This window comes from Xiphophorus maculatus, chromosome 22, assembly GCF_002775205.1.
Source record: "Xiphophorus maculatus strain JP 163 A chromosome 22, X_maculatus-5.0-male, whole genome shotgun sequence".
Lineage (NCBI taxonomy): Eukaryota > Metazoa > Chordata > Actinopteri > Cyprinodontiformes > Poeciliidae > Xiphophorus > Xiphophorus maculatus.
This window is the reverse complement of record NC_036464.1, coordinates 15,764,534-15,790,702: the sequence shown is the minus strand read 5'-3', so window position 1 is coordinate 15,790,702 and position 26,169 is coordinate 15,764,534. Positions and strand designations below refer to the sequence as shown.

General features: G+C 36.0%; 1 protein-coding gene across 33 annotated transcripts in view; it reads right to left on the bottom strand.

The window, feature by feature from the left end:
* Positions 1-26,169, bottom strand: part of LOC102216920 (calcium-activated potassium channel subunit alpha-1) — a 156,304-nt gene that overhangs the window by 53,603 nt on the left and 76,532 nt on the right. For all 33 annotated transcript variants that reach the window (XM_023327687.1, XM_023327680.1, XM_023327681.1 and 30 more), the window contains exons 4-11: positions 22,551-22,644; positions 20,977-21,088; positions 13,365-13,440; positions 12,856-12,931; positions 11,800-11,970; positions 8,906-8,997; positions 324-434; positions 107-212 (exon numbers count right to left, since the gene is read on the bottom strand). In XM_023327687.1, the coding sequence (XP_023183455.1) occupies positions 107-212; positions 324-434; positions 8,906-8,997; positions 11,800-11,970; positions 12,856-12,931; positions 13,365-13,440; positions 20,977-21,088; positions 22,551-22,644 (838 nt within the window). The remainder of the gene's footprint in view (positions 1-106; positions 213-323; positions 435-8,905; positions 8,998-11,799; positions 11,971-12,855; positions 12,932-13,364; positions 13,441-20,976; positions 21,089-22,550; positions 22,645-26,169) is intronic.

Sequence of the window (26,169 nt, the reverse complement as noted above, 5' to 3'; positions counted from 1 at the left end):
TGCAGAATGAATGCTATTTATTTTCAAAAACTCAATTTAAAAGTAATTTTGACCATGGCTGTCTGAGTGTTGTTTGGATTTTGAGGGATTTGGTCAGGAATGATACCTTCACTCGGGCCAAATCATGAGGGTTGAGAACCGATCCCTGGTAGAACTCGACTTGAGTAAAATGGCGTTTGAACAAGGCTTCCAGCTCAAGATTAGGGGAAATACTATCATACAAAGAACACAATGAAAAGGATTAGAAAATGTGAGGACACCTTCTATAAAGCATAACGTTCTGCACCATCTTACATATTTGAAGAAGGAAAAGATGAACTTACTTATGGAGAAAAACAATTTCTACATTGACATCATCCCTGTCCTTGTGTAGGAAGTCTTTGAGGAAGTTGGAGACACTTTCGAGGGTAATATGACCACAGACCACAATGTGCCTGAAAGGGGGGAACACATCTTGAGTGGCCAGCATAAATCACTGCAGACACTGGCATATCTCCCAAAGAAAGTCAGACAAACCAAAGCAGTACATTAGCTCAAATAGAAAGTGGAAAAAAAGGCCTCAACCTCAATGTTAAGTAATGCATTTTCAAAGCAAACCAGTAACTGAATTTAATCTTTTTTGCCATACGAGTAAATTTTCCCTCCCCCCATTTAATGGAAGAAGTTAAATTCAGTGCAATCAAATACTTAACTCTGCACCACTACAGAAAATCTAAGATATAATCACACATCCCACAATGCTTGGACTGTCATCCGTTCTCAATATAAAAACTGTCCCTTCAGCCAAACCAGCCCTTTGTGAGCAGAAATGATTTTGACAAAGACATATACATCAATAACCTCGTGCTTTTATACAGAGCATTACTAAAACTCTCAAAATGATTCAGAGGCCTGTGGCTGACACAGACTCTAAACAGGACCACAGAGTATTTGACAGCTCCTTGGCAACTTTCAGCATTATGACTGGGGAATCTGACAGAGAACGCACAGAGCTGATTACAGTCAAAAGGGAGACAGGAGTTGCTTAAGATGGTTCTTAAGGCTAAGGCTATGTCCCTGTTTTTCCTCAAGTTAAAATTTTTAACTACTTTAAAAAGAAATTTAAATATTAATTGTTATGTCTGACCATGTGGTACTTCAGATAATTACTTTTTTGTGCCACAGATCTAATGTGTAAGAGTTCCTGTTGATGAAATTATTTTGCTTAGTAAAAACTATTCCTCTCTCATTCAACAAGTTGGTATATTTTTAAGAGTAAAGCTGTATGTAAGTAATTTGAACACACTTCTGGACGTCTTGGTGATTACTACTTCTGTTAAAATATCACTACAACTGGAGGTAAAATACTTTTAGTACTCCTGCACTATTGCCATTGTGACTGGCGCTTTGGAGTTCCAGCATCATGATTTTACACTGACACTATAGCAATCTTATCTCCAGCCATGCCAGGTTGGGAGGGATAATTTTACTATATCAGAAAATCATCTGCTGGAAAGGTTGCATTTTAGAGACGACATGTAATATGGTTTCATTTTTGTTTTTTGTTCCAAAATAACACTGTAAGTCAATTATTATATTTGTTTTTTCTGAAGTCTTGCTGCATAGGAGTGGACCACCCTTCAACTAATATTTTGTCAGAACACCTTCTGGTTATTTTAAGCAGTCTTCTTGAGTTCACACCTATCATAAATTATGCTGAATCTGATTAACTTGTAATAAAGGTCAGCTGTCCTTGGATTTTTGATTTTATTATACAAGCGCAACCTTGGTTTAAACCCATAGTTTGCAGACACGTTGCAAAGGATTAAAGAGACCTCTCTGTATGAGGGTACAAAAAATTCCCACCATGGCACAACAGGGAAAATCATGAATAAATATAGAAAATATGGGACAATATTAGCATGGCAAAAAGTAATTGGTTAGGAGACTGCCAAGAGGCAGACAGCAACACTAAATGTCAATGTGGCAACAACTTACTGTATTCTCCACAGATCTAGGATAAACAGAGTTTACTTTTCTTTCAAAGCAAAACAACCATTGCAAAAATGCCTGGAAAGCTTGCAGAAGAACATGTTATGATCTGATGAAACCAAACCAAAACCTTTGGGCCAGGATTGCAAAATGTAACTTCAGCAAAAACAACAACACTGAGTATCAACAAATGAACATGACTTCCACAGTAAAATTTGGGAAAGGTGGCATCATTCTCTTGGGTTATTGTTTTGTTTTGTTTTTTTAATCAAAATCGGGGTTTTCCCAAGAGAGATGAAATTGTTAATACTTCAAAATACCAATAAAATAACATTTACTTCTGACCCAGAAGCTTTATTGTCTCCAGGCATACATCACAAGCCACATTAGAATTGTTTGGCGACAAGACAATTAAAGGTTTTTAGTAGGCTGGGTATGTGCCTGAACTAAATTTGACAGAGAATATATGAAGAGGGCTATTTCCTCTAAATCTGAGAAATTTGGAGAATGATTGCAAGGTAGATTGGGCGAACACCATCAAGTCAATATGTGGCTGCTAAAGAAAATAGTCAGGTTGCTAAAAATTCATTAAAGTGGTTTGTCATATTATTAGTTTAGTGTATGGACCTATACAAACAAGTCATTGAGCTTTTTTCATTCCAACATATTTTTTTTTCTTGGATAAATTGTACCACATAACTAAAAATAGATTTTGAAAAAAAAACCCTGATATTATAGCAAAGTGAACGGCTCTGAGCAACAAAATGCAACACTCTCAGCAATGACAAAAAAATCACTACTCTCATGCTAGGCTATGCAAAATCTCTAACAGTCAAGATCATGCCAAATATTAAAGCAACTCCATCAACACAGAAGACAAACCAGTTTGCTGATTAATTCAACTGTTGAATACTTGACTACTTGGGGGGAATTCATAGCCTGTGTGTAAGTTATAGAAATTAAATACACAGGCATTTGGGCAATAAATAAGTATGGAAAATAAATTACCTTACTGCATTGGTAACATAACAAAAGTAACTAAATATACAAATTAGGATAACGACAAAAGTGACATCCATACTTAAAAAGACATAAGGCTTGGATGTTTTTACTAAATGTGCTTCATTTCATCTGATTTAAATACACATAAAACTACATTTTAGATGCACCAAATAAATTAGAATATTAAAAGGTGTGATGGTTACTTTATTTTCTGAAACATATAGCTTGTAGAGATGGATAGCTGTTCATTAGTAGATAGATTTAAACAGGAGTAAAAAAAAAATCTGTTATTGTATGTTCTACAGTATATAATACACGTTTTATAAACTGTGTGCAAGGAGTTACAACCTTTTACATCATGCAATTGATTGAATTAGGAATGTTAAATAAAATCACTCTAAGATTGTTTTACTACCATTATAAAAAAAACAATTTTTTGGTTTCAAGTTATGATTTGTCTCATATCAAAAAATGAAAATGAAAGCCACTTTGAGAACTTCATTTCCACTGCTATAAGCTACTTTCCTAGCATTTTATTAAAATCTCAAATATATTGTACAATTTAACTGTTTGGTATTGTTTAATTGAGTCCAGTCTTCATATCGATGAGGATTAGCTAAGACAGGAGGCAGATACTAAGTATCCTATGAAGACATGTACAGCAGCATGTGTCATAACCATGGTCTTTTTCAGTACTTGATGTGCCAGAAGATAATTGAATCTCTTCAGTTAAAGTGCAGTTTATTCCGAATATGTTGGAAAGATGTCATGATCTGAATTAACACACTTTTTTCCTAAATAAAATTTACAAAAAGCATTTTGCGGTCATATTTTTGCACTGTGTAAAATCTTATCACCTTTTAATCTACCATAATGCTCTTATGCACAAAACGGAAGCTCTGGTGAAGATATTAACCTTTAAAGTCAAGACTTAAAACTGTACAGAACATTACTGAAGTCTGGTTCAATCTGGCTTGTTCAAAGGAAAACGTATTTAGTGGTGTTAGATGAAAACCATAGTCACGATCACTAGGTCTTCTGCGCTGAAACATATGGCCTTGGCAGGACTGAACTGCAGCAGACTTGGCAAAGCAATGCCACAGCCATATTAAGAGAATGACAGTTCTGGGATGTTGTGGGACAAAATGCTTTTCACAGATGTTGCCTCTGACCTTTACCAGAAACTAATGAGTAGTTGTGATCAAATGTTTGGCTAGAGCAGAGCTAAAAGGCAATTGTGTGGTCTCACTAGCTGATGAGCTGAGATGTCTGTGAGAAGCTTGCTCTATCTGGCACAAGATGTTTCTCATTTCTTAAAAAGTAAAAAATAAAAATAGGTAGTGTTCCCTTATTTGAGTAACCCCTGTATTAGTTCAGAAAAACTATATAGGAAAAACTGTACAGAAAAACTATTTGGTTGAGCATAAGATTAGAAGTGCCAAATACACAACTGAAATTAAGAGTCAAGATTAAATTACTGTAAAGGCCACATCCAGAAAGAATGTATTTACATATTAACAAAAGAATTTGCTGCTGTTTTTCCACAACTAGGATTTATTGATAAATTAAACATTATTTCTCCACATTTAAAAATATTTTTCCCACAATCAAACCAATATTTAATCTTAAGAGAGAAGTATTTACTTGACCGAAGTCATGGATAGTGTTGTATTTTTCACCTTTCTTTCTCAAAAAGGTGGGTTCAAATATAACAACATTTTTGGGTTTATATGTGTACAATCCATACTCGCTATAAGGCAGCAATGTGTATTGTTTGATCAAGAAACAACCTTACTCCCATCTAGTTGACATGTAATTTGCAATTTTGCTGAATCTAAAGTGCCTTGCAAAAGTATTCATGAACTTTTTTACGTCTCATCACATTACAAATACAAACCTCAAGGTATTTTATTGATATGGTTAAAAATCTAAAAAGCAGTCGTTTGTATTCAGTCCCCTTTCTTCTGATGCCCATAAACAAAATCCAGTGCAACAAATTTCCTCCACATGTTACCAAATGAGAAAATAGAGCCCACCTATGTTTTCTTTCATCCAAACATATTTTCAGTTTGTTTTGTGAAGACATAAGGGAAGGTCAGTAAACAAACATCATCATGACACTAAGAAACACATCGGACAGTTTAGGGAGAAAGCCCTAGAAATGCATAAACAACAACCATCTCCAGTATTAGGTAAGCCATTTTATAAAAATCCAGGTTTTATGGAAGAATATTGAGGGAAAAAAAACATTGCTCAAAGAAATCTTTAAGTCCTGTTACCACAAACATATGGAAGAGGTTGTACTGATTAAATGTGTGCAGTTTTTAATTTGGACTGTTGTTCTACCTAATAAGATCCCCCAATAATACACCACAGAAAGCAATTGTAATGTAATAAAGTTGTAGAAGTATGAATACTTTTTTAAGGCACTGCATCTAAAAAACAAAAATAAATAAAACAAAAAACACATTATTGACACAGTTCTTTACGATAAAACGTAAAAATCCAGAAACTTAAAACAAAGCAAAAAACAAGCTGCACAAAAATATTAAATGCAACAGGGTATATAACTGCACATGCACACAAAGCATGCACATAGACAACATCCCGGGATGTCCTTAGAGGAAACAAGGAACATGAAATGAACACAGAGCTCAAACATCAGCAACAGAGGTCACTTAATTGCTACTGCTCTAATCCTTAAGTCAGCGATGAAAATTTATGTAAAGCCTGCCACAAAGATGCGTCATTTTCAACTTTAACTCAATGTTAAGTTTTCAACCCACTTTCAGGAAACTGTGACAGCAATAGGTAATACTACATCTTCTCTGACGGGCAAAAGCTATGTACTTTACGATGTACCGCCTTTCTCTTTTTGTCCAGAGTGAATATGTCTTGGTCTGCACAGTTCAAATGGATAACCCTTTTTTTTCCTCTGACAAGGTTCAGCCAGGATTGAAATCAGTTTCCGTGCCAAACCGTCGGCTGAAGTCTGGGCTAATGGAAACCACAGTCTCATAATGGAAACCACAGAGCCCAAAGTACAGTGGACTCCAACAGAACATAACATTTGTCATTACTACATCAACATACGAGCTGTCAGTGTGCTCATGGGTGTATGCTACAGCGTAGCAGGAAATTTCACCAAAGCTAACATTAAACACAAATCTAACATCAGGAGTAATTTCAGTTTCCAAATAGCCTGAAAGGTTTGTTTTAAATGACAGCAGAGTTGAAACCTTAGTTGCATTTGGAATAATTTAAAATGTATCATGATCTCATCGATTGAAAGCTCCATAATCAGTCAGTTGCAATAATCTCCTAATCTCATTTCCATTTTGCTTTTCATGTGTTGACAGCTGCTATATGGTAATGTATGAAAATCTAGGCACTACCAGAAAGCCACATGACAAACCAATTTTTGATAATAGCCTCTTCCTAAACTTATCTAAATTTGTTCTGCAAAACTCCAGGGCTCCTCAGACTTTGCGTGTTTTGTGGGTATCTTGTGATTGTTACCATGTGTCTGACCAAAGGGAGTGACGGAAAGTAGTGCAGCAGGAGAAAAATAAAGTGAGAGGGAGAAATGATCCCCAGTTTTGACAAGGGCTTCACTCAGCACCCTTCTACGAGTGAGAGCTGAAGTCACTGGCTAAACAACATTTCATCAATCTTATCTCAGTGGCAGGCGGGTGTTACAGAACAAAGGCTTTTTTTCTTCCCTTCAAGCCTTACTGTTCTGCTGACTCTACAGATTGTCCACCACTGAGAAGAGTGACTGAAATTGATGTGAGGAACAATGGAGAGGAGTGAAAGAAAGAAACAGAAAAGGCAAGATGGTACCATGAAAAATTAGCAGAAAAGAGAGAAAAAGAAGAGGACTATCTGTCTGCTCTGAACACGTACAGCATGCTCTTTAAAATATAATTTTTTTTCGCTGGCGTGCTAAAAACGTGTTGTATTGGTCTAAATTATTTTTGCCATGACATCACCATCTCCTTTCAGTTATTTCTTCATAGTAAACAATCAACTGAACACCTGGGCATAAGATGTAATGCTTTAAGAGTGCCCCCAAGTGGTCAGATAAGTACTTATGGAATTATTCAGAAAGCATGGCACATGATGTAAAGCACTTTGAAATGCCTTGCTGCTGAAATGTGCTATACAAATAAAATTTGATTGATTGATGTCTACCATGCTGGGGCGCCACATGGCTCACTGATAGAGCAGGCGCACCGTTTACAGAGACTAGTTTTCGACATAGTTGTTCCCAGTTCGACTCCAGTCCCCGATTATTTACTGCATGTCTTTCTCTTGTCTCTCTGCCATTACTCCTATTTAGCTACTAAAGGTCATTAGTGGCATAAAATCCCTTAAAAAAGAGCAACTAACATGCTAAGGTGACTGAATTTTCATTAGTGCAGACAGAATAGGGTGGCCTGAGCATAAAACTGAAGCTATGACTGAATTAAATATAAATTTCTGTTGCAGAGGTGCAAATATGCATGATGTATGAAAGCAGCAAATGTTTGTTGTGGAAAATTTTTTCACATGTCCTGGTGATCAAACTGTGTGTGCTACAATGACGCTGAACTGAAAGGTAGATACCCAGTAGTGTGATGGGGCTTAAGGTTTGAGCCACAAAGGGAAAAGAGGAGTAATGTACAATAAGCATTGTGGCACTCTTGTACAAATAGTAAACTGACCAAAGAGTCACACAGACTTTACAGTCAAATCCACACGCACGACAAAACAAATGCTGACACTACATAGACACACACGAGAACAGAGGACCGAGCAGGCAAAAAAACCAAGCAAAAAGCAATTGAGAGCCTCCAATGGGAGCGAGGCATCCAGCATTCAAGGGTGTGGGAGCTGACTGAAGATCAGGGCCAGAATAATGTCAAGCACGGATGATGCAATGTGCTACAGCAGTGACAAACGACGGCGATTAGGGCTTTTTCATCGGGTTTGCAGGTAATGAAAAAGCGACGAGACGGCAGGTCGTAAAGAACATCCCAGGTATGATGCAGCTGAGGAGAGGATTAAGGCATGCAGAACTAACTCAAGCAAAATAAAATAAAAAAATAAAAATAAAATATAAAGTAAAAGAACTTATATCCTGCAATGGTCATTGTGATTGATGATGCTTGAAAGGACCACCAATAATAATGCACTTGCAGATGTTTCAGTCTTTCTATGCTCTCGTGGGAAAATCCTTGAAAAGTGGATAATAGGGATTTCATGACTCTTTGCTTCATTTTATTTATTTATTTTTTAAACTGAACCCTTTTATGGATGCATTGGACATTTGTATTGCAGAGAAGCACCACAGGTCAGCGTGTTGCAAGACTAAAACGTTTAGCAGTCATGAAAGCTCTATTGTCCAAATTAAATTATAGCGCAACACAAGATGTGTTGAGGTGGACAAAAACAAGAAAATAAACAGCACACTGATGACTTAAGGAAAGTGTTGAATGAAGGAAAGAGAGAAGTAGATTCAGAAAAAATGGTAGGTAGAAAAAAAGTGAAAGAGTGAAAGCAAGAGTGAGGGGGCATGAACATGTGTGTCCTAATGGCCAAGGTCTCCAGTCACGTAGTGTGACTTCATCTAACTTTATTTTACTATTGTACTCAAACTTTATGAACATGAAATGTCAAGTTAACCAACCCCTGATATCCTATAAACTTAAAACAGGGGGTGCACTTTAGTCACACAACCACACCTTGTCTGGATTTCAACTTACTTTCTGCCTCGTGTTGAGTTATAACTCCCTCCGTATTTCTTCCGATTAAGGATGAGAGCAGCAATTTCTGGCACGTAGCGAGCAAACATGGCCTACATGCATGGAACAGAAAAAAAAGAAAAAAAGGCATGCAGAGAGGGTTCTACCGCACACTTAAAAACAGCAGAACCATCTGGAATACTTACTTTCTCCCATTAACCGCACTATAGGAACCACCATATTTCTTGCGGTTTCCTATTAACTCTATGATTTCAGGGACGTAGCTGGCAAACATGGCCTAAGGAGGAGATAGAAGACAGAAGAAGAGACTAAAAAAGAGACTACTATGCCAAAGAGTGGGTAGTGGAGAATGTGCATCCAATTTATTATTTTTTTTCTTAGATGGGAAATGTTTTTGCTTGCTAGAAATCTTCTAAGATTCATATATGGGCAGAATGTCTTCATATGGAAAAAGATTTTATTGCATTTCATGTTTTAAGCCCCACTATGTTACAATACTTCAGACACAAATTTTGTCACAGCTGAATAATTGTCAGTCTGTGATGGCACCAAAAGCCTTTCTTTGGGTGGCAGAAATTTAAAACTGAAACCTATGTGCCATGTTTTGTCCAACAAACACAGATGATCTGGCAGGTTGATTTGAAAAGGCCCACCTGATGGTTCACAGCTGCAAAACACATCAAGACTCATTTGTTGGGCTAGAGAATGAGCTGGATGCATTTTGCAAAGTTACACAGCTTCGAAAGGGATAAGGGTTGAATTCAGTAGAAATGCCATCATTAGGTCAGTCATTGGTGTTCATTTATCAGTAAAAGCTTAAATATCTACCATAAAACTATAAGGAGAGGACATGCGTGAGAATTAGGCTGGTCAGCTCAGACAACTTTAAGTTTGACTGGCTCTGATTACTGACTGGACATTTAGAAATGTAAAAAAAATGTAAAAACATCTTTCTCTGATCAATGTTAATGTCAGCTTGCACTACCCAAAACACTCTTTGGAGTGTAAGTTGTTATTGTATCTTAAAGATTCAAAGCTAGCGATTTTTAGGATACAAATTAAGTCAAAGGAAGAACAGCAATATCAGGAAAAACTGGGTTTTTAATGAAGGGATGACAGCAGAAATTTACACATTATGGGAAATTAAAGGATATTTCTATTCTATCTATTCAGGCTAGGAGTTAGACATTATCAGCACGGACTAAACATTTCACTCCTTCACCATGTTATATTCTTAAGGTTTTAGTCAATTTGTTTCACATCAACGCTGACATTGGAATATAACATGGCTGCTCTGAATTAATAAACACCTTTATTTTTAGATCTTCAAATTATTCTCCAATATAATACTGCATGTCCTCTGTTGCCGAACATGTAGTTAGTCTTTCACATTACAAATTTAGAAAAATGCACACTTTTTAGATTGCATTGCCAATAGTGGTCACACTGCTCACTGAGCATATAATAATAATAATAATAATAATAATAATAATAATAATAATAATAATAATAATAATAATAATAATAATAATAATAATAATAATAATAATAATAATAATAATAATAATAATAAAGACAATTTTTATGTTGGAAAATGGCTAGACTGTGCTTGGACTTGTTCCCAGCACAAACAACCACCGGCACTTGGTCCTATTAAACTTCTGTCTGATTTAGTTTCATACTGAAGCAGACTTTCTAATTTATTTCACTGCATTTTTATTTAGAGAATAACTTAAAGAAGTGAAAAATGTGCATGGAAAACTCACATTCTTTGTCTGTTGGAGTTCTAGATCACAGACAGTTTTGCCTTGCAAATTACAAATATCCAAATTTCTTCTGGGAACCACTAAAAGCAGCCCAGGTACCCCCTCTAGTGCTTTTACCACAGTCTAAGAACCACTGCTTTAGAGAATACACATTGAGGTGAGTGTTATGTTAACTGTGCTTATTGAACTAATTACTCATAAAGGATGTTAACAACACAAAGTTTCACTTCCTAATAATTTCATTAATTTCACATTAGTAAAAGTGTTTTGCAGCAACTACTGTCTCTCACACACATTGCAAGTCATCACTGGGCTGAATAAACACAATACTATCATTATTAATGCCCGCTGAAAGCAAGGAGGCTACAAGTAAAACTGATAGATATGGTTTTTAATGAAAAATCAGGTCAAAGCTTAACAACAACGGAATTTGGATATCAGGCCAAAATGTCATATTGGATCAACTAAAGTCAGGAGTAATGTTAGGGGTTTAATTTGATCTATGTTTCTAAAACTGCTCCAGACTGGAATCATTTTTCAGCCACTGGTGCTGACAGAAAGCACGCTAAGTTGCTTACATAAAGACTTCAAGAGCTTTCAGCTCTCTGAAAAACACACCATCTATCATCACAAGCACGAAGCTACATATCGTCACACATGTGTAGGTAATATTTAATCTGTCATGGATCCAAATTTAGAAATAAAAAAACTAACTGTGATTAGGGTAAATCCTTAATCCACAGCCCTCCAGCTTTGTGCCGGTACTCATGAGTGCTTACAGGTGTGCGCATTCATGCATGCCTGTGTTTACGTTAATGTCCTTGTAGCAGCCCAACAGGATTCTAGATTCTAGAAGAGGTGAGGGAGGAGGGGGTTACTGTGGTACCAGTCAGGCTGGCCTGAGCTTCATCTCCCTGCCCCTGTGTTTGTTGGAAATGTGGGAGTAGACACGGAAGGAGGGGTGTCCTGAAACCGCAATTGCTTTTATAAGAGAATAATATAACAATATTATGAGACAGAAGCATATACTTTAATCCAACAGATATAGGATGGACACATAAGGGGAGCAGACAAAGAAACACCGGGACCTATAACTAGAGCAGACAGGATACAGTAGGCTAAACACAAGGATACTGACATATAAATAACAAGTTCAGGTAAAGGCAACGGAGATTAAATTATTTAAAAACATACTTTGTTAACATATCACATATTTAATACAATTTGCAGTCATGATTTAAATTAGGTCTAAATAATCTATTAAGGAAGGATATAAAAGTGAGGATAGGGAGGAAAGAAAAGTTTGATTTTACCAAACCACCAAGGATGAAGAAGACCATGAACAGGCGGCCCAGGGTGGTTTTTGCATAGACATCCCCGTAACCCACTGTAGACATCGTCACCATCAGCAAGTAGACGCATTCCCAATAAGACAGCGACTGGGAATTTTCAAAGTTTTCCCACGGATCCCCTGAGTTTTCCACCTACAGTGGAAATGGGAACAGAAATAGTGCAGATAATTAGACATAACACTCATCAGAACTTTCAAAACAAATTTCTTAGAATTTAATACATTCAGCCAGCTGGGATATGATTTTTCATCACATCAAGCTTTGACTACCATCTAGTGGTGATATTTTATAATGCATGATGTGTTGCTGAGCAAGGCTGTTATATAGTTTATAACAAATTAAATAAATTATGTCAATTTCATTGTTTGGCTAGTTAGTGTTCGACAGCATTTAATGAAAGAAACAAGATAAATAGGGAAGAACAACTTTGGGCCGTTGTCATTATTTACATATTGATTTTATTTCTGCACAGATATAATAATCATTAATTACCAAACAGGGCTTCAAAATAATACCTGATGAAAATTTCTGTTGCTTATATGTCAAAGATAATTTTTCTATGAAGTGAATAAGATGATTACTTTGCCATGTCAAACTGTTGCTTCAGTGTCACTACAAGATGTGTCTCCATATACAGTTCTGATCAGATGTTTGTCATTTCTGACATTAGGATCACAATGTTACTGTTGTTATTGGGGTTATCTATTATTTATTTGATTATACACAATATATTTCATCTTCAACATGAAACTATTTGAGAGAAGAATGATGATATCTCAAAACAGGGGCTGAAATAAATATTTAAAAACTTTGGGTGAAATTCTTGCATTCATGATTATATACAACCTTCTGACTAGAACTGAACAACCTGCAGTCAGAATATTTCAAAGAAATGTAAATATAGCAAACCATTCTCAACTCAGGTCACTCAGTACACTGTACACAGTACACATACTATGTGTACTCAGTACACATAGTATACACTCATTTTAGTATACTATGTTAAAGTTTACCTACCAGATGTATAAATCCAGCCGCCGTGAGCCACGTGCTTATAAAGATGGAACACAAGTTCACCAGCTTGATGGAATTGCTGGGTTGGAGACGAACAATCAGACAAATTACAGAGAAACACCTGACAACAACAACTGGTTCCATACTTCCAACTGGTCAATCAAAATTAGCATAAATAATAATCAATGAGAAAAGATATAAATTCATAATGTAAAAGCAAAAATACCTTTTAAATACATGTGTAGCTTGTATTTACACATGTAACTAGATGTGTAAATACAAGCACAAGTATTTACACATGTAAATACATGTGCATGTATGTATGCATATAACATGCATTCTCTGCATGCATGTTACATTTGCATGAAGAGAAATGATTACAATTAGTAATTAAATATGTATAAAAGTTAAGTCAATTTAAGATGAAGATTATTGGATATAAACATTAAGGTGGTAAAATTTTTAATTATTGTTTCAAGTTTTAATACATAAAAAAGGTATTTTTTTCTTACCTTGTTTTCAAAATATTTAGGAACTGTAATATTTCTGAGAATTGAATCAGTCTTAGTGCTCTCAGAAATCTTAAACCTGTTTGAAATAGAAACACATACAGAAAGAGAGTGAGAATACAATGTACAACAGAAGAAAAGAATTTTACAGAATAAAACACAACTTCAAAATGAAGTATTTGGATAGACACAAATGGTAGAAAATTATTTAGTCATGGCTGGGAAAATATTCATACAATGACAAACGTTAGTAGGGATGTTATGTGGAAAAAGACTCCATGAAGGACCAGCAAATCATCATTGTTGTTTGCTGCAACCGCTCTAATCCCATGAGAAATGTATGTACATCTTTAGGACCAAAGTAAATTGCTGTGATAAGAATTTCCACTAATATATTCTGCACAATCAAAAATGTCTGACCATTTAATTGAATATTTATCAGACAACTAAATAAAACCTAAACTCCAGATTGAACATATGTCAGTGCTAAGGCTCTTACCCCAGTTGGAGAGAATGTGCATACAGGACCAAAGTGTATGGTAAAATCCAGTCTGCCCTCTCTTGTCATCCTGGCCATGATGGCTCTGCCTCACCCTATAGCCATTCTGAAAGAGATCTCCGCAAGACTTCTTTCGCCTCCAAGTCTCCTGGAGGTTCTCCAAGTTAACATCGCAGTGTGTACGGCGGTAGACGAGCAGTTTAGGAGGAATCATTGTTTCAAACCTTCCAATTGTAGTCAGAAAATTATTTGAGAAAAATTCTGTCTAGGTTTCTGATACAATTATAAGAAAAATGTCCAACAAAAATCAAGGGCTTCAGACTGAAGAGCTCTAAAAGTAAACGGTTATCATGACAGTCCAGTCTCAGAATGTCTATGTGATCAAAATGTCAGCTCTAATAAGTGTTTTTTTTCCTCTCAGTTGTGTTACAGTGCCCTTAATCCCCACTACACAAACCGATTTACCTTTCTCTAGGCCCCTGTCAGAGCATTACCGTTAACTCCTGCAGAGCTCTCTCTCCCTCCATCAGCACACAGCTGTGTTGCACCTAATTTTCAAAAAGGTCTGCATCCTGCCAAGGATTAGCAGATATGAAAAATAATTCAGAGGGGAAAAAACAATAATCCTTATTCAAAAGGGGGTGTGTTCTGCTTCCATTGTGTCATTTCAAATCAACTCTAATGGTGGAGAAATCTACAGTGGCATCATATTATCATTATTCCCACAACCCTGCAGGCATAAACCGGTATAGACGCTGGATGAATGATATGATAATAATGATAAAAATTACTAACGATTTACATTTCTTATTAAATGTTCATTGTGAATCAAACCTAGCATCTATGAACAGCAGCCAAACAAGAACACATTTTCACAATTACAGACGTTGGAATTACAAAAAAATGTGTCTCAGCTGACGTATATTTTTATGCACTGTTTGCATGGAGTGTTTGTTCTCCCCATCTCCTTTTATTCTCAGTTACAAATTATCTTGTTCTCACTTGCTGCTTTATAACAATGCATGACTCAACATTAAATTATTTTTTTAAGGAGTTGTTTAGGCTTTGTTGCAGCTCTAGAGGATATCTGTGGATTACAAATCTCCTTCCTATGCATTTTTAGAATAAATTTGTAAAATTATCTGATTAAAGATACATTTTCTGTGAGAGTGAACATGTTACATTGTATATTTATAATGTTGCAAAACGGAAATAACACTGTAATAAATAACATTTTGTCATATGATATTTATAATATTTCAATAATACTATCGACTTCCTAGTTGGGAAATTAAAAAATGTAAAAACAGAGTTCTCACATATAAGATTAATTAAGTATTTAGGAATAAACTAATCAGTCAGACTGTTCCTGCCCAACTACAACTTTAACAGATATGTTGTTTTTTCCCCCCTAAAACAGAGACTGCTGGGAAAATTTATATTGAAGAAAGACAGTGTTTCAGAATGTAAATCTTTATTTGCTTTTGATGTAATTTACATAAAGATACATAAATATGGGAGATGTGTTCTTAAATATATGCAAATTAACTCATTCTAATGTGGGGCAACTGTTCCAGTGCAGAGAGCCGCAGAGCTATTTGCTTTGTTTATACTATTTTAGGAGCAGATCTGTCTGTGCAGGTTGAGATTTTGGTTAGAATAAATTTACCACTTTTCAGGCAACAACGTGGCTTTGTGACTTTTCTCCTCTGTGATTAGCTGTACAATTACATGTCCAAGTAACTTTACTCTGGTGAAATTGATCACAGCATAACAGAATGGTTTTACTGAGGCAATTTTTTAGTGTTGATAACTGCCCACTTTGATATATATTTGAGCTATTGAGGCTATTTGAATTTGTCTTTCATTTTTGCATTTTTCATAATTTAAAGTTGAAATATCAGTATTTGCACCGTTTGATTTTCATTCTAGAGTGATTAGTGCTATGTGAGAAATACTTTTATGATCATCAAAGTCACACCAAATGTGAGTCGATAATTGGGAATTAAACATTTTTGCACAAGACCCACTGGTGGTCCTTGATCAGTGGTTGGTTATTACTATGTCCCACCTCTACGCACTACAGGGTGATGCTGACAGCAACACTCATAGGTGTGAAAGTTGTTGTCTCAGCCAGCTATTTTCAAGTGTTTAAAATTAAATTTAAATTTTGGTCAGAAGAAGCACAAAAGGTGTAGGATGCTTTTAAAAAGGAAATTGATGTCATGTCAAGTGTTCCAGATTGCTACTTTTAAACAATGAGTGAGCACTGAGTAAAAGCAGGAAGCAGCAAGGTGCTCTAGTATAATCTTTAAATGTTTAGTTTATAAAGAAAGTAGGAAGCAGTAGTTTATTGATATTTGTTAAGAAATCAGAACAGGCTAAACTTAGAAGAGATTGGGAAAAGTCCACAAAATCCCTCATTAGTACAAAAAATATATTTTATTTTTATTTGAGAAACTTATGTTTATTTAAGCTTATGAATGGGCTTTTATGATTACAGCCATGTTCATATTTATCTAAGAATATTCTCATATGCAAATCTCTGCCCTGTTGGATAAATAATACTGAGTTTGCTTCCAAACTTGGACTTAGATTTCTTAAAATTAGTTCCATCACACAGCAACACTTTGGTATATGGTTGTTTTTACTCAGTATGAAGCATTTGTGTTAGTATTCCGCTGTGTATCCATGTATGTCAGCAGTAGTTTTTTTGATGTCCTACACACTCCATGCTCAAAACTCAGAAGCAAATAAAAAATTAAGAAAAATCAAACACATAAATATAACAGATGTGCTTAAAAGTTCTCACTAATATATTTTACATGCATTAGCATCCACATGACTAAAAAACATCTCAATGAAATTCCCTTCCATTGAGTACATGATTTTGAATGTGAAAATCTCTTTAACACATGCCAAATCCTATTGCACTGGCAACTATCATGAATGCATACACACACACACACACACACCAGCTCACACGATGCTCATTCAAGAAGGTTTTTAGGGGCTGTGCCAATGCTTACTTCATTGAGGTTAACAAGGCACAGTTCAGCCTCTAAGTCACGTGTTTGGCAGAATTGTTTTATCAATCAGCAGCCAGAGATGTTTCATCTGGACTAATACTAACAGTCAACTAAGCCAAGCTTAGAATACACGATGCTGAACCAAGCAAACACAATGACCAGTGATTCTTTCATTCATGAAGAACACAAGATCAACAAATATCAATATCTTCGGGCTAAGATAGCAGTTATAACGCCAATGTTTGCCCTTTATATGTTTACTGCCAGTAGCTTATAGGACATGCAGTATAAAGCAGTTGCACTCACGACCCTGTCAGGCACATAAGCCTCTTTCATCACCATAAGGGATAAGAGAACGGTTTACTAACTCTCCACTAGGAGGCAATAGAAAGTAGGAATTAAAATCGCTGCCTCAAAGCTACAACCCTAGAACTTCAATACTGCTTTTTCACCCTGCAGTAAACAGCTGAATATCAGCAGACAGATTTGCACAGTCAAATATTTTATTTATGTTTTAAGTAATTTATTGTAAAAGTAATTTCATGTTGCAGATGGGGGAGAGTGTGAAAGCAAAGGCTCAGTAGCCACGAGATCTATGAGCATCCTTCAAATATCCACATGCTTATCCCACCCAGCCTCTCCCTCGAGAAAACGTGGGTTAAAGATGTTAAAGAAGATTAATTTCTCTTCCTGTAGAAGCAGAAGTCTACATGCTCTTCTAACATCAGCCCCACATCATTATTCTCTTAATCAACATCTAATTTAAAGGAGCAGAAAAAAACAAGCACTGAGTTGTGAAAAATTATATATTCTTCTATAGGGTGCATAATAAGTGGATACCCCATGTCAGGGTTGCAGGGCAGAATCTCTGGCAGGGGCCTTTTCATAAGCACACCTACAGCAGACTTCACATTCAGTTTACAGAGTGTACAGGGGTGTGATATAATTGTGATGTACTATAAAGATTCTGTGGGTTCTCTAACGGTGTATGGAAAGTAATCTGGGGGAATTAAAAGCACAAGACCCGTCCTAATAACCACTCTGACTTCTCCTAAATAAAACCTGAATAGAAAGTAGTACCAGTTATAGATTAATACACTAGAGACCTGTCAGGTGTCTGAAAGCGAGCACAGAAAGATAGAGTAATTGATCTAATTTCCTAAACAATAAATCCTCAAAGTTTTCAACTCAAATACATTCTGAATAACACACAAACTGAGTCTTAGACCAATTAGTTGTCTTTATTTTCCATTCACAACATGGCTTCATTCCCTTGTTATTTCGGAGTTCCTGAGGCATATTATAAATGCCGTCCTTGACTGATTCAGGATGCTAACAGATATTTTCAGCACAACATCAGTATTCTGCAAGCTATCAGCAGCCTGTTTGGGTACACCAAATCCCACTGCTACGCTCAGTTCATTTAAAAACAGTCGTTTGGAGCAGTTTATGACACGTACTCATGAACAACAACATGAGTAGGTAGCATTATTACTGGGTGTAATGTGTAGAAATCCTTCAAATTAATTACATTCTTTAGCAGTATAATACACCATTACACATCTTTCAATGTACTGAACAGTGGCCATCAGATGCTTTCCACAAATTTTATGCCAGACTTTCCTGGAGTGGTCGTAGCTGAAAAGCTCAATTAGTCTCATCTGTTTGGTTTAATGAGTCCAATTATTTACAGTAAAATTTAAAAAAATAAATTAATTAATTAATTAAAAAAAACTTGTGTGTTTATAGTTTTCATAGGAGAGATGTATTTCTGGAGTGTTTTATAAGAAACTGGTTAACTTTTCACTTTTCACTGCAGTTGTCCAACAGTTGGAGATTTGTTTTACTTCCCTTAGGATCCTTCTCAATGTGCATAATGCCAAAAAAAGAAAAAAAAATTCTCTGACATTGTTTATTTAAACAATTAAATTATTTCCTTGACTGTAAATACAGGATGGAGCAGTTTTAAAAAACAAAGTTCAAGTAAATTACAGATTAAAAATAAATTCATTAGGTACATTTGTATTCCAAGAATTGTTCAGGGATTTAATAAATAAAACACCAGTGATTTTGTAACAACGATAAAAAATAATTTCTGGATTTTTGCGATGTTTTTGCTACTTTATATTATTGCAATAGAGGATGAATTTCTTTCATTCTTTACACTGAATGAACATGATTAAGGGGGTTGCTGCAGGTTTAATAAAATGAATTTAGTAATGCTTATAAGACACTACCCTTTATATGTGCATAACCTACTTAAATTGCCACCACCTCAAATTATTCACCTAGTTTTTTCTTATTCTTCAACACATTACAAAGACAAAAATGTCCTGAGGTTAAGATGATTATTTTTCCCCCTCCATTCTGTTGTTAGTTTTCCCTTATTTATTTATTTTTCTATTGTCTTCAATAGCTTTCCTTTGCTAATCTTTCTGCTTTGTAAAATCATTTGAATAGGTGGTGAAAAGCAGGACTGATTTTAACAAAAAGGGACTAAAAACGTCCACAAGATTCTCTTTTTATGTCAGGAATTCTACACGTATTTTTTGGAAAAAAAAATATTACAGCTATATTACTTCCCCAAAAGAAATATACTCATTCCCAAATTCCAGCACAAGGATTTTTAATATTCACAGGTGATTCCTCACTAAAATAATATTAGCTAGCGGTCACACTACTGTTTCAAACTTTTGCATCATCCTCATCAAGACCCTAACACCCACAGCTTCCTTTGGCTGAGATGAGGACACCTTTCATCATGAGTAGCAGGAAGAAGAAACACTCGCTCTCTTCATTCATTATGCTGTTTTTCTTCTCTGTGAAAATGTTCGACCATTCCTCAGAAAACTTCAGGCTCTGAAGTAAGGCTTTTAACTATTTTAATTTGATTTCTATGGTCAATAGCAGATTAAATACTCTTATTTCATCAAAAGAGAATTTTGATCCACTCTCCATTTCAAAATTTGCTAAAAACAATATATAAAAATTAATGTCACCTTCTATTTACTTTATTTCACTGAATTAACAAACTCCTACATTAGTGTGCTGATTTGTGAGCTTTTAGTTGTGAATAAGTAAAAAGATATACAAAAAAACGTAAGTATTATGATGTGATTTTTTTGCTGGATTTTGGAGATTTTCAGATATTTCTCACTTACACTTCACTCCCATATTATTTGTGGACATATTTAGAATTTATGTAGCTGCAAACATGAAAGCAGGCATGAAATAATCATTTTTAAGATTATTGTATATTAAACTTATTAACTGATATGCGGCGCCAGCATGGTCCATTCGTATAACACCATGACCAAAAACAACGTCAAATGTTCAGGCACCCTGCAGATCAGACAATGTCAGTATTGGCAAACATTTAAATGTAGATGCTATGGTCATAAAAGAACCAAAAACAATTCCTGGATTAGAGCATCTTTGATTATCAGCCTGATGTTTTTTCAGCATCTTATCAGAGGTAGACACAAAGTGAACTCAAAAAAAGAGCAGACTTGGAAAGAAACTCTTTTCTCTGCAGTATAATTTAGGTCACGGTTTTCTGAACACAGTGGGAAAAGTAGGTCGTTATGTAATGCAGGTTAGGGTGTTTTCCAGTCTGCTCATGCATGCGTGAGTGCAGCAGTGTATACTGGGATCACACATGCTTTTGCATTTTTCATGTGGGTGTGAATAAAGCCATTAGAGGGCAGTTATTGACTGCTGTGAGGCATTACAGGTGCAACTCCTTAACAAAACTACTAGATAATCTAAAGCCACACACACAGAAACAAGAAAACCACAGCCCCATTCTTTCACTCCCATCAATCCATTCACTCTGCTGTGTCTGTGTTAGCTGAAACATCAGACGAACCTAGCCCTGTCACTTCTAATGATGAGGGAAAGTTGACTGCAGCCTCAAGCAACAAGGCCTCACAGACATGCCCCCACCAAAGGGGAGACAGACGAGAGGACCGGGAGTCTCAGGGAGAAACGTAGAGGTATGGAAAAAGAGGAGGGCATGCAAGGATAGAAAGAAAAATGGAATAGGGAACAGGATTTGCTAAATCTTACCATATATATTTAAACTTACCAAGCCAGCTTCTGTTTAGGTATACAGAGACGAACACAGGAGGAACGGTGAAGAAGTCGACCACTGAGTTGACCTCCAGCCAGAACCACAGCTTGTCATTGGCCGCTATAAACTGCGAGAAAAGAAAAGCGACAACAATGCTACTCAGCATAGCGACTAACCTACTTTTATTTAAACAGCAACCACAAAAAAGCCCAGTTGTTTTTCGAACTTGTTTGTTCCTTCAGCAATGATGAAGAGCTATTTAGATGACAAAAGCTTCATCACATTTGCTGAATCATGCAAACCAATGGCAGTGTAAGCAGCTTATGTATTTATTTATCCATTCATTCAGGATGTCAAGCTTGTTTTTGCTAAATTAGATGGCTGCTTTGGTCATTACAATAGTGTCAGTTTAAAATGTAGAGATACTTTATGTATGATCCAATGTGGATTTCCTATAAAACAGTGATTTTAATACCAATTGCACATGATTTATTGAATTTAAATGTGTACTATCACATACAAAAATATTTAGAATTATTAATGAGGACAGTAACAAAACAAGCTTTTTGAAGGATGCTAAAGCTTTTGTGTAGAAGATTCTGTGCAGCATTGGTATTCCCTCTGAATTAGACATTAGTATAAAGCATGGGCCTTGAATTCAGTTATCTTGCTTCTTAAACATCACTGTATGTCATTTATGTGATAGACTCCCACAAAAATAGTATGGTTTTCAAAATATTCAATTAAACCCCCGTCCATCCTCTCCAGCTTCCCCCATTTACTCTGATAGCCAGAAATCACATCCAGTGCAATCACCTAACTAATAAACCCAGCTGTTCTGTGAAGGCCTCAGAGGCTCGTTAGATAACAACCAGCATCATAGAGACCGAAGAAAACAGCACAATGTCAGTGATAATGTTGGGTTGTGTAATACAAAAATATCCCAAGCTCTGAGCAGCTCCCTTTCGTTCCCATCACCTTGAAATGCAAATAATATAGAGCAGCTGCAACCTACCAAGGAGAACACAAATCAGAAAAGGAGTCAAGAGCCCAATTATAACTCTGATGAGCTGCAAAGATCCACAGCTAAGGTGGGAAATATTATTATTATAACCATTAGTAGTACACACCACAAATGTGGCTTTAGAGAACAAATCACCTATTGTTGAAAGGATGGCATGAAATGTACAGTTTAAAAGTTTTACCACAGCCCTGTAGGGGACACAGAAAAGATGGGGAAGAATTTGAACTGATCAAAGGACTTACAAGTTGCTTTTACAATAAAATACAATAAAGGTTCAAACCTAAACACAGTCCATGCATTCTGATTGAGTTTAAGCTATTTTTGAAAATGAAGGCCAAGGGTTTCTTTCTTTAAATGTTCAAAAATGATTTCCCAGACATGCAGCTGTAATTGTGGCAACGTTTTTTTATCTGAGGGGGACTGGATGCAAATGTACCCAACACTTTTTAGATTTTCATTTATGAAAAGAAAATCTGAGATGCACTGATAATTTTCTTTTGACTGAAGAATGTGTGCTTATACAGTATATGCAGGTCTGTGTGTGAATGCATGTGTGTCAGCTTACCCGCAAGCCAAAGTACAGGAGGAAGAAGACATTGAAGGCCATATCGATTTGTAGTGTAAAATCTTTGTAGAAGTTCTGGCAGGATTCTATAGGACTGAAACACAGAGGCAGAAAGAGAGAGAACAGAACATTATGCTCAGGTCAAATGCTTATGAACTGATAACATATCTCTTCTACTGTACACCCAAGCTGAGAGGAGCTTAAATAAAATTATGCTGACGATGTCAAATTATGATGCTCATCAAATGTGGGTTACACAGTCTTATAAGTTACTAAGCAACCTCTGGTAACCTCTGGTAAAAGTAATTTTATCAAAATGCTGATTTCAAAATTTCATAATACAAATCCAGATTTCTGCATAGCCACTACTTGTAATTGTTGCTTGTATTCAATCCAGTGAGCCAGATGAGGACTGAGAGTTACATGAAAGCCTCATTGCAGTGCCAATCACACACAGATGAAACAGCTGAAAAAGAACTGAAACTCCAAGCTGCTTTGATGCAACAGCATGGTTGAATTATTTAGTGAGTGTCAAACCCAAATATTATAAAGGATATTTCCTCAGCTAAAGAGAATTCAGGACTGAGCTTTTTAAAAAACAAAAAAAAGGAAGCTGGAGATGAATTATCTGCATTCTGTTTGTTCTCTCCAAAAATGTGCCTTTGTAGAAACAAAGTGATGATTACCCATTAGGAAGTGAGTGTCTAAACACAAAACAAGTAATCAACTCTCTCTATTGTTCCTTTGGGTTTGGGCTCATTGGATTTTACTAGAGTAATGGGGGAATTCTGCTTTTGCAAAAACAGCAATCTGCTTAATCCATAGACTCCTACCAAAGTCCAGTCAGTATGTTCAAATCAATCTGTGCTATGTTTTTTTGTGTGCTAACAAGACTAAGAGACAGAAACAAATTCATACCATAATGTAATTTACAGAGGTAGAAGAAAGGCTTAATCTTCATATTAAAATCACATTCAGTCACATGCTTTATTAAAGCAGCTGAGGTCATTATGGAGAATATCTCCTAAACAGGACAAACAACCAAATAATTTATGATTGAGTGGCCTGACATAAGTATACTAACTAGTAAGACCTTGGGAGTAAAAACAAGAAAGGAAAATCAATCTTAGTACCAGAGTTATTTTTTTTTTATTAGAGCCAAAGGGAGGAGTATGCACACATACTAATCAATACACTCAATACAATACTGACAAAACATTGCGCAAAAAGGAAAATTACAAAATTACAATAGCACCAGAGTTAATTTTAAGTTGAAATGAATTTTTTCCTTCTAACCATCCATGCTCAGGTCACAGGGGCAACAGATCCGGGAGGACGGCGTCGACAGAACCAGAACAAAACATGGAGAAGCAACATTCCGTCTTTTTGCACCACATACACACGGCACATATATATATATATATATATATATATATATATATATATATATATATATATATATATATATATATATATAGATGGCGTGTGTATACACTCATACACGCCATCACGCATAAACACCCATATCTACACAAACACACAGATGGTGAATACTGAAGACACCATTTGGAGTGGTCACTGCTGTGCTCCCCCTCAGGCTAAGGTCTGGCCTGATTCTGAATAACTGCTAATCTTAAGTCATGTGACCCAAAGCACTCTTGGTAACATAAAAATAATGGCAGAAAGCAGAAGGATCCCTAGAATTGAGGGAATTTGCTTTGCTTTATAACTCTGAGTACGCACATTTAATTTCAGTTATGTACATGTTGCATTGAGCCTTATCATTGACTAAAGTACTTGGAAAAGTACACAGTGGTTTCTCTGTTATATTAAGATCTCAATGGGAAATGACAACCTCATCATTTCACCATGTGGGTGTTTTTCATTGCTTGTTATTTCAGAGAAGCTGAGTGTGTTTCAAACTACTGAAATTCATAATGTGAGCCAAGACTAAAAAAAAAAAATAAGAATTGACTCAATTTTTAATACAACTCCAAACTCAGATGAGTAGATACAGCTCCAGTCAGGAATTATATTAACTCAGACATTAGTGTCACAATAATTTGGGGCTTTTAAGGATGCATTGAACCTTTTTTTTCCACACATACAACTTCGGTGATTTTGGAAAAATGAAAATGGGTTCACAACTTTGGCTTTTTTGCCTATTTTCTTTTATTCATACTGGGTCAAAATGAACAGGCTTTGGTAAATACATACAGTCATGAAGGCTAAACTACCAGAAGATCTGGAATAAAGATCTTTAGGGCACAGCCAGGAAACAAACAAATGGGTCATTATTTAATCTTTCAGCACAAAACGTATGGTGAATGTATACAACTGGGGTCTAAGAATGGTGGAGGAATTACAGATGAAGCACACGGGGGAATAATCAATTGCCTTTACTTCTCTTTGTATGCTTAAGCATTATCAAATGTTTCATGGGAAACTTAAGTGCTGTCCTATTGGAAGGGGGTGGGAGTATTGTACAATGTTTTAATACATTTAATGAAACTGTTTGGGAGGTGTTTGTTTTTTTATTATTCTTTTTCAAAACCTTAGCTGCCAGCAAGACTTATTTTACTAACCATGAGGAGATGCTGCAATCTGCAAGTCTGCCACTAGATGTCAGTAAATTTAATAACCTGCTTGTTTAAATGGGCTGAGAAAACGGTTTGCGTCAAACATAAAAATACACTTACAAATACTTAAAATTCTATAAAAACAAACAAAAAGAATACTACCACTAAAAATAAGATGTGGGTTGTATTGATGCAATGAATCAATCAACAAGGTTAAAGTAAATGTCCAGAAGTGATGTTTTTAACTTCCACTCTTCACTAGAAACGTGATGCACGTTGCACACAAATCAACTGTATGCAAAATGTAGCTTTATTTACTGGGCTTAAATTACGTCATACTAACCAGGTGTTTGTGTCACTGAATTCCTTCACGTGAATTCTTTATCAAAGAGGGGAGAGGTAAGACAAGACATGTTGCCAACGTGTGATTTCAATGTCACTTTACACTCTACAATCACAAGGGATCTCTGGCAACACATTGCCAGTGTTCTACAGAAAACAGATCCGCCACAGTTCTTATTACTCTTTAAGTGCTGGCACAGCCTGGGGTTACACCATTCTGACTGACAGGAGGAGGACACCAGAGAAGAGAAAGAGCATGGGAAAGGAAGAGCACTTGAGGTCAGGAGATCTAAAACTGATTTAAAAAGGCTAAGCGCATCTGTACTGACTAACAGCAATGGAAGAAGAAGATCCACTGTCCCAGTTAGCATAGACAAACTTTTCAACCACCCATGTTGTTTTGTCTGGAGCATGGACATCTATTTTAGGATGCACAATTCTTCCCCATCATTGTGTCCTACAATCAAGAACACCAGAAAACACAGCCAGAAAGGTAAAACCCATTATTCTCAAGGGCAACAGAAGGTGTTGACGATGACATTGCAAAAATAGCCCAAAACACCTTCAGTCAGTCAGTAGGAGCCAGTCCTTCGTCAGCCCGGACATGACCTTGGATAGCTGCAGGAGCGACAGAAAGGCCGTCCCTCGAGCAAACAATAACAACGCACTGCTGCCCACTTGACTAATGCTCACAACCA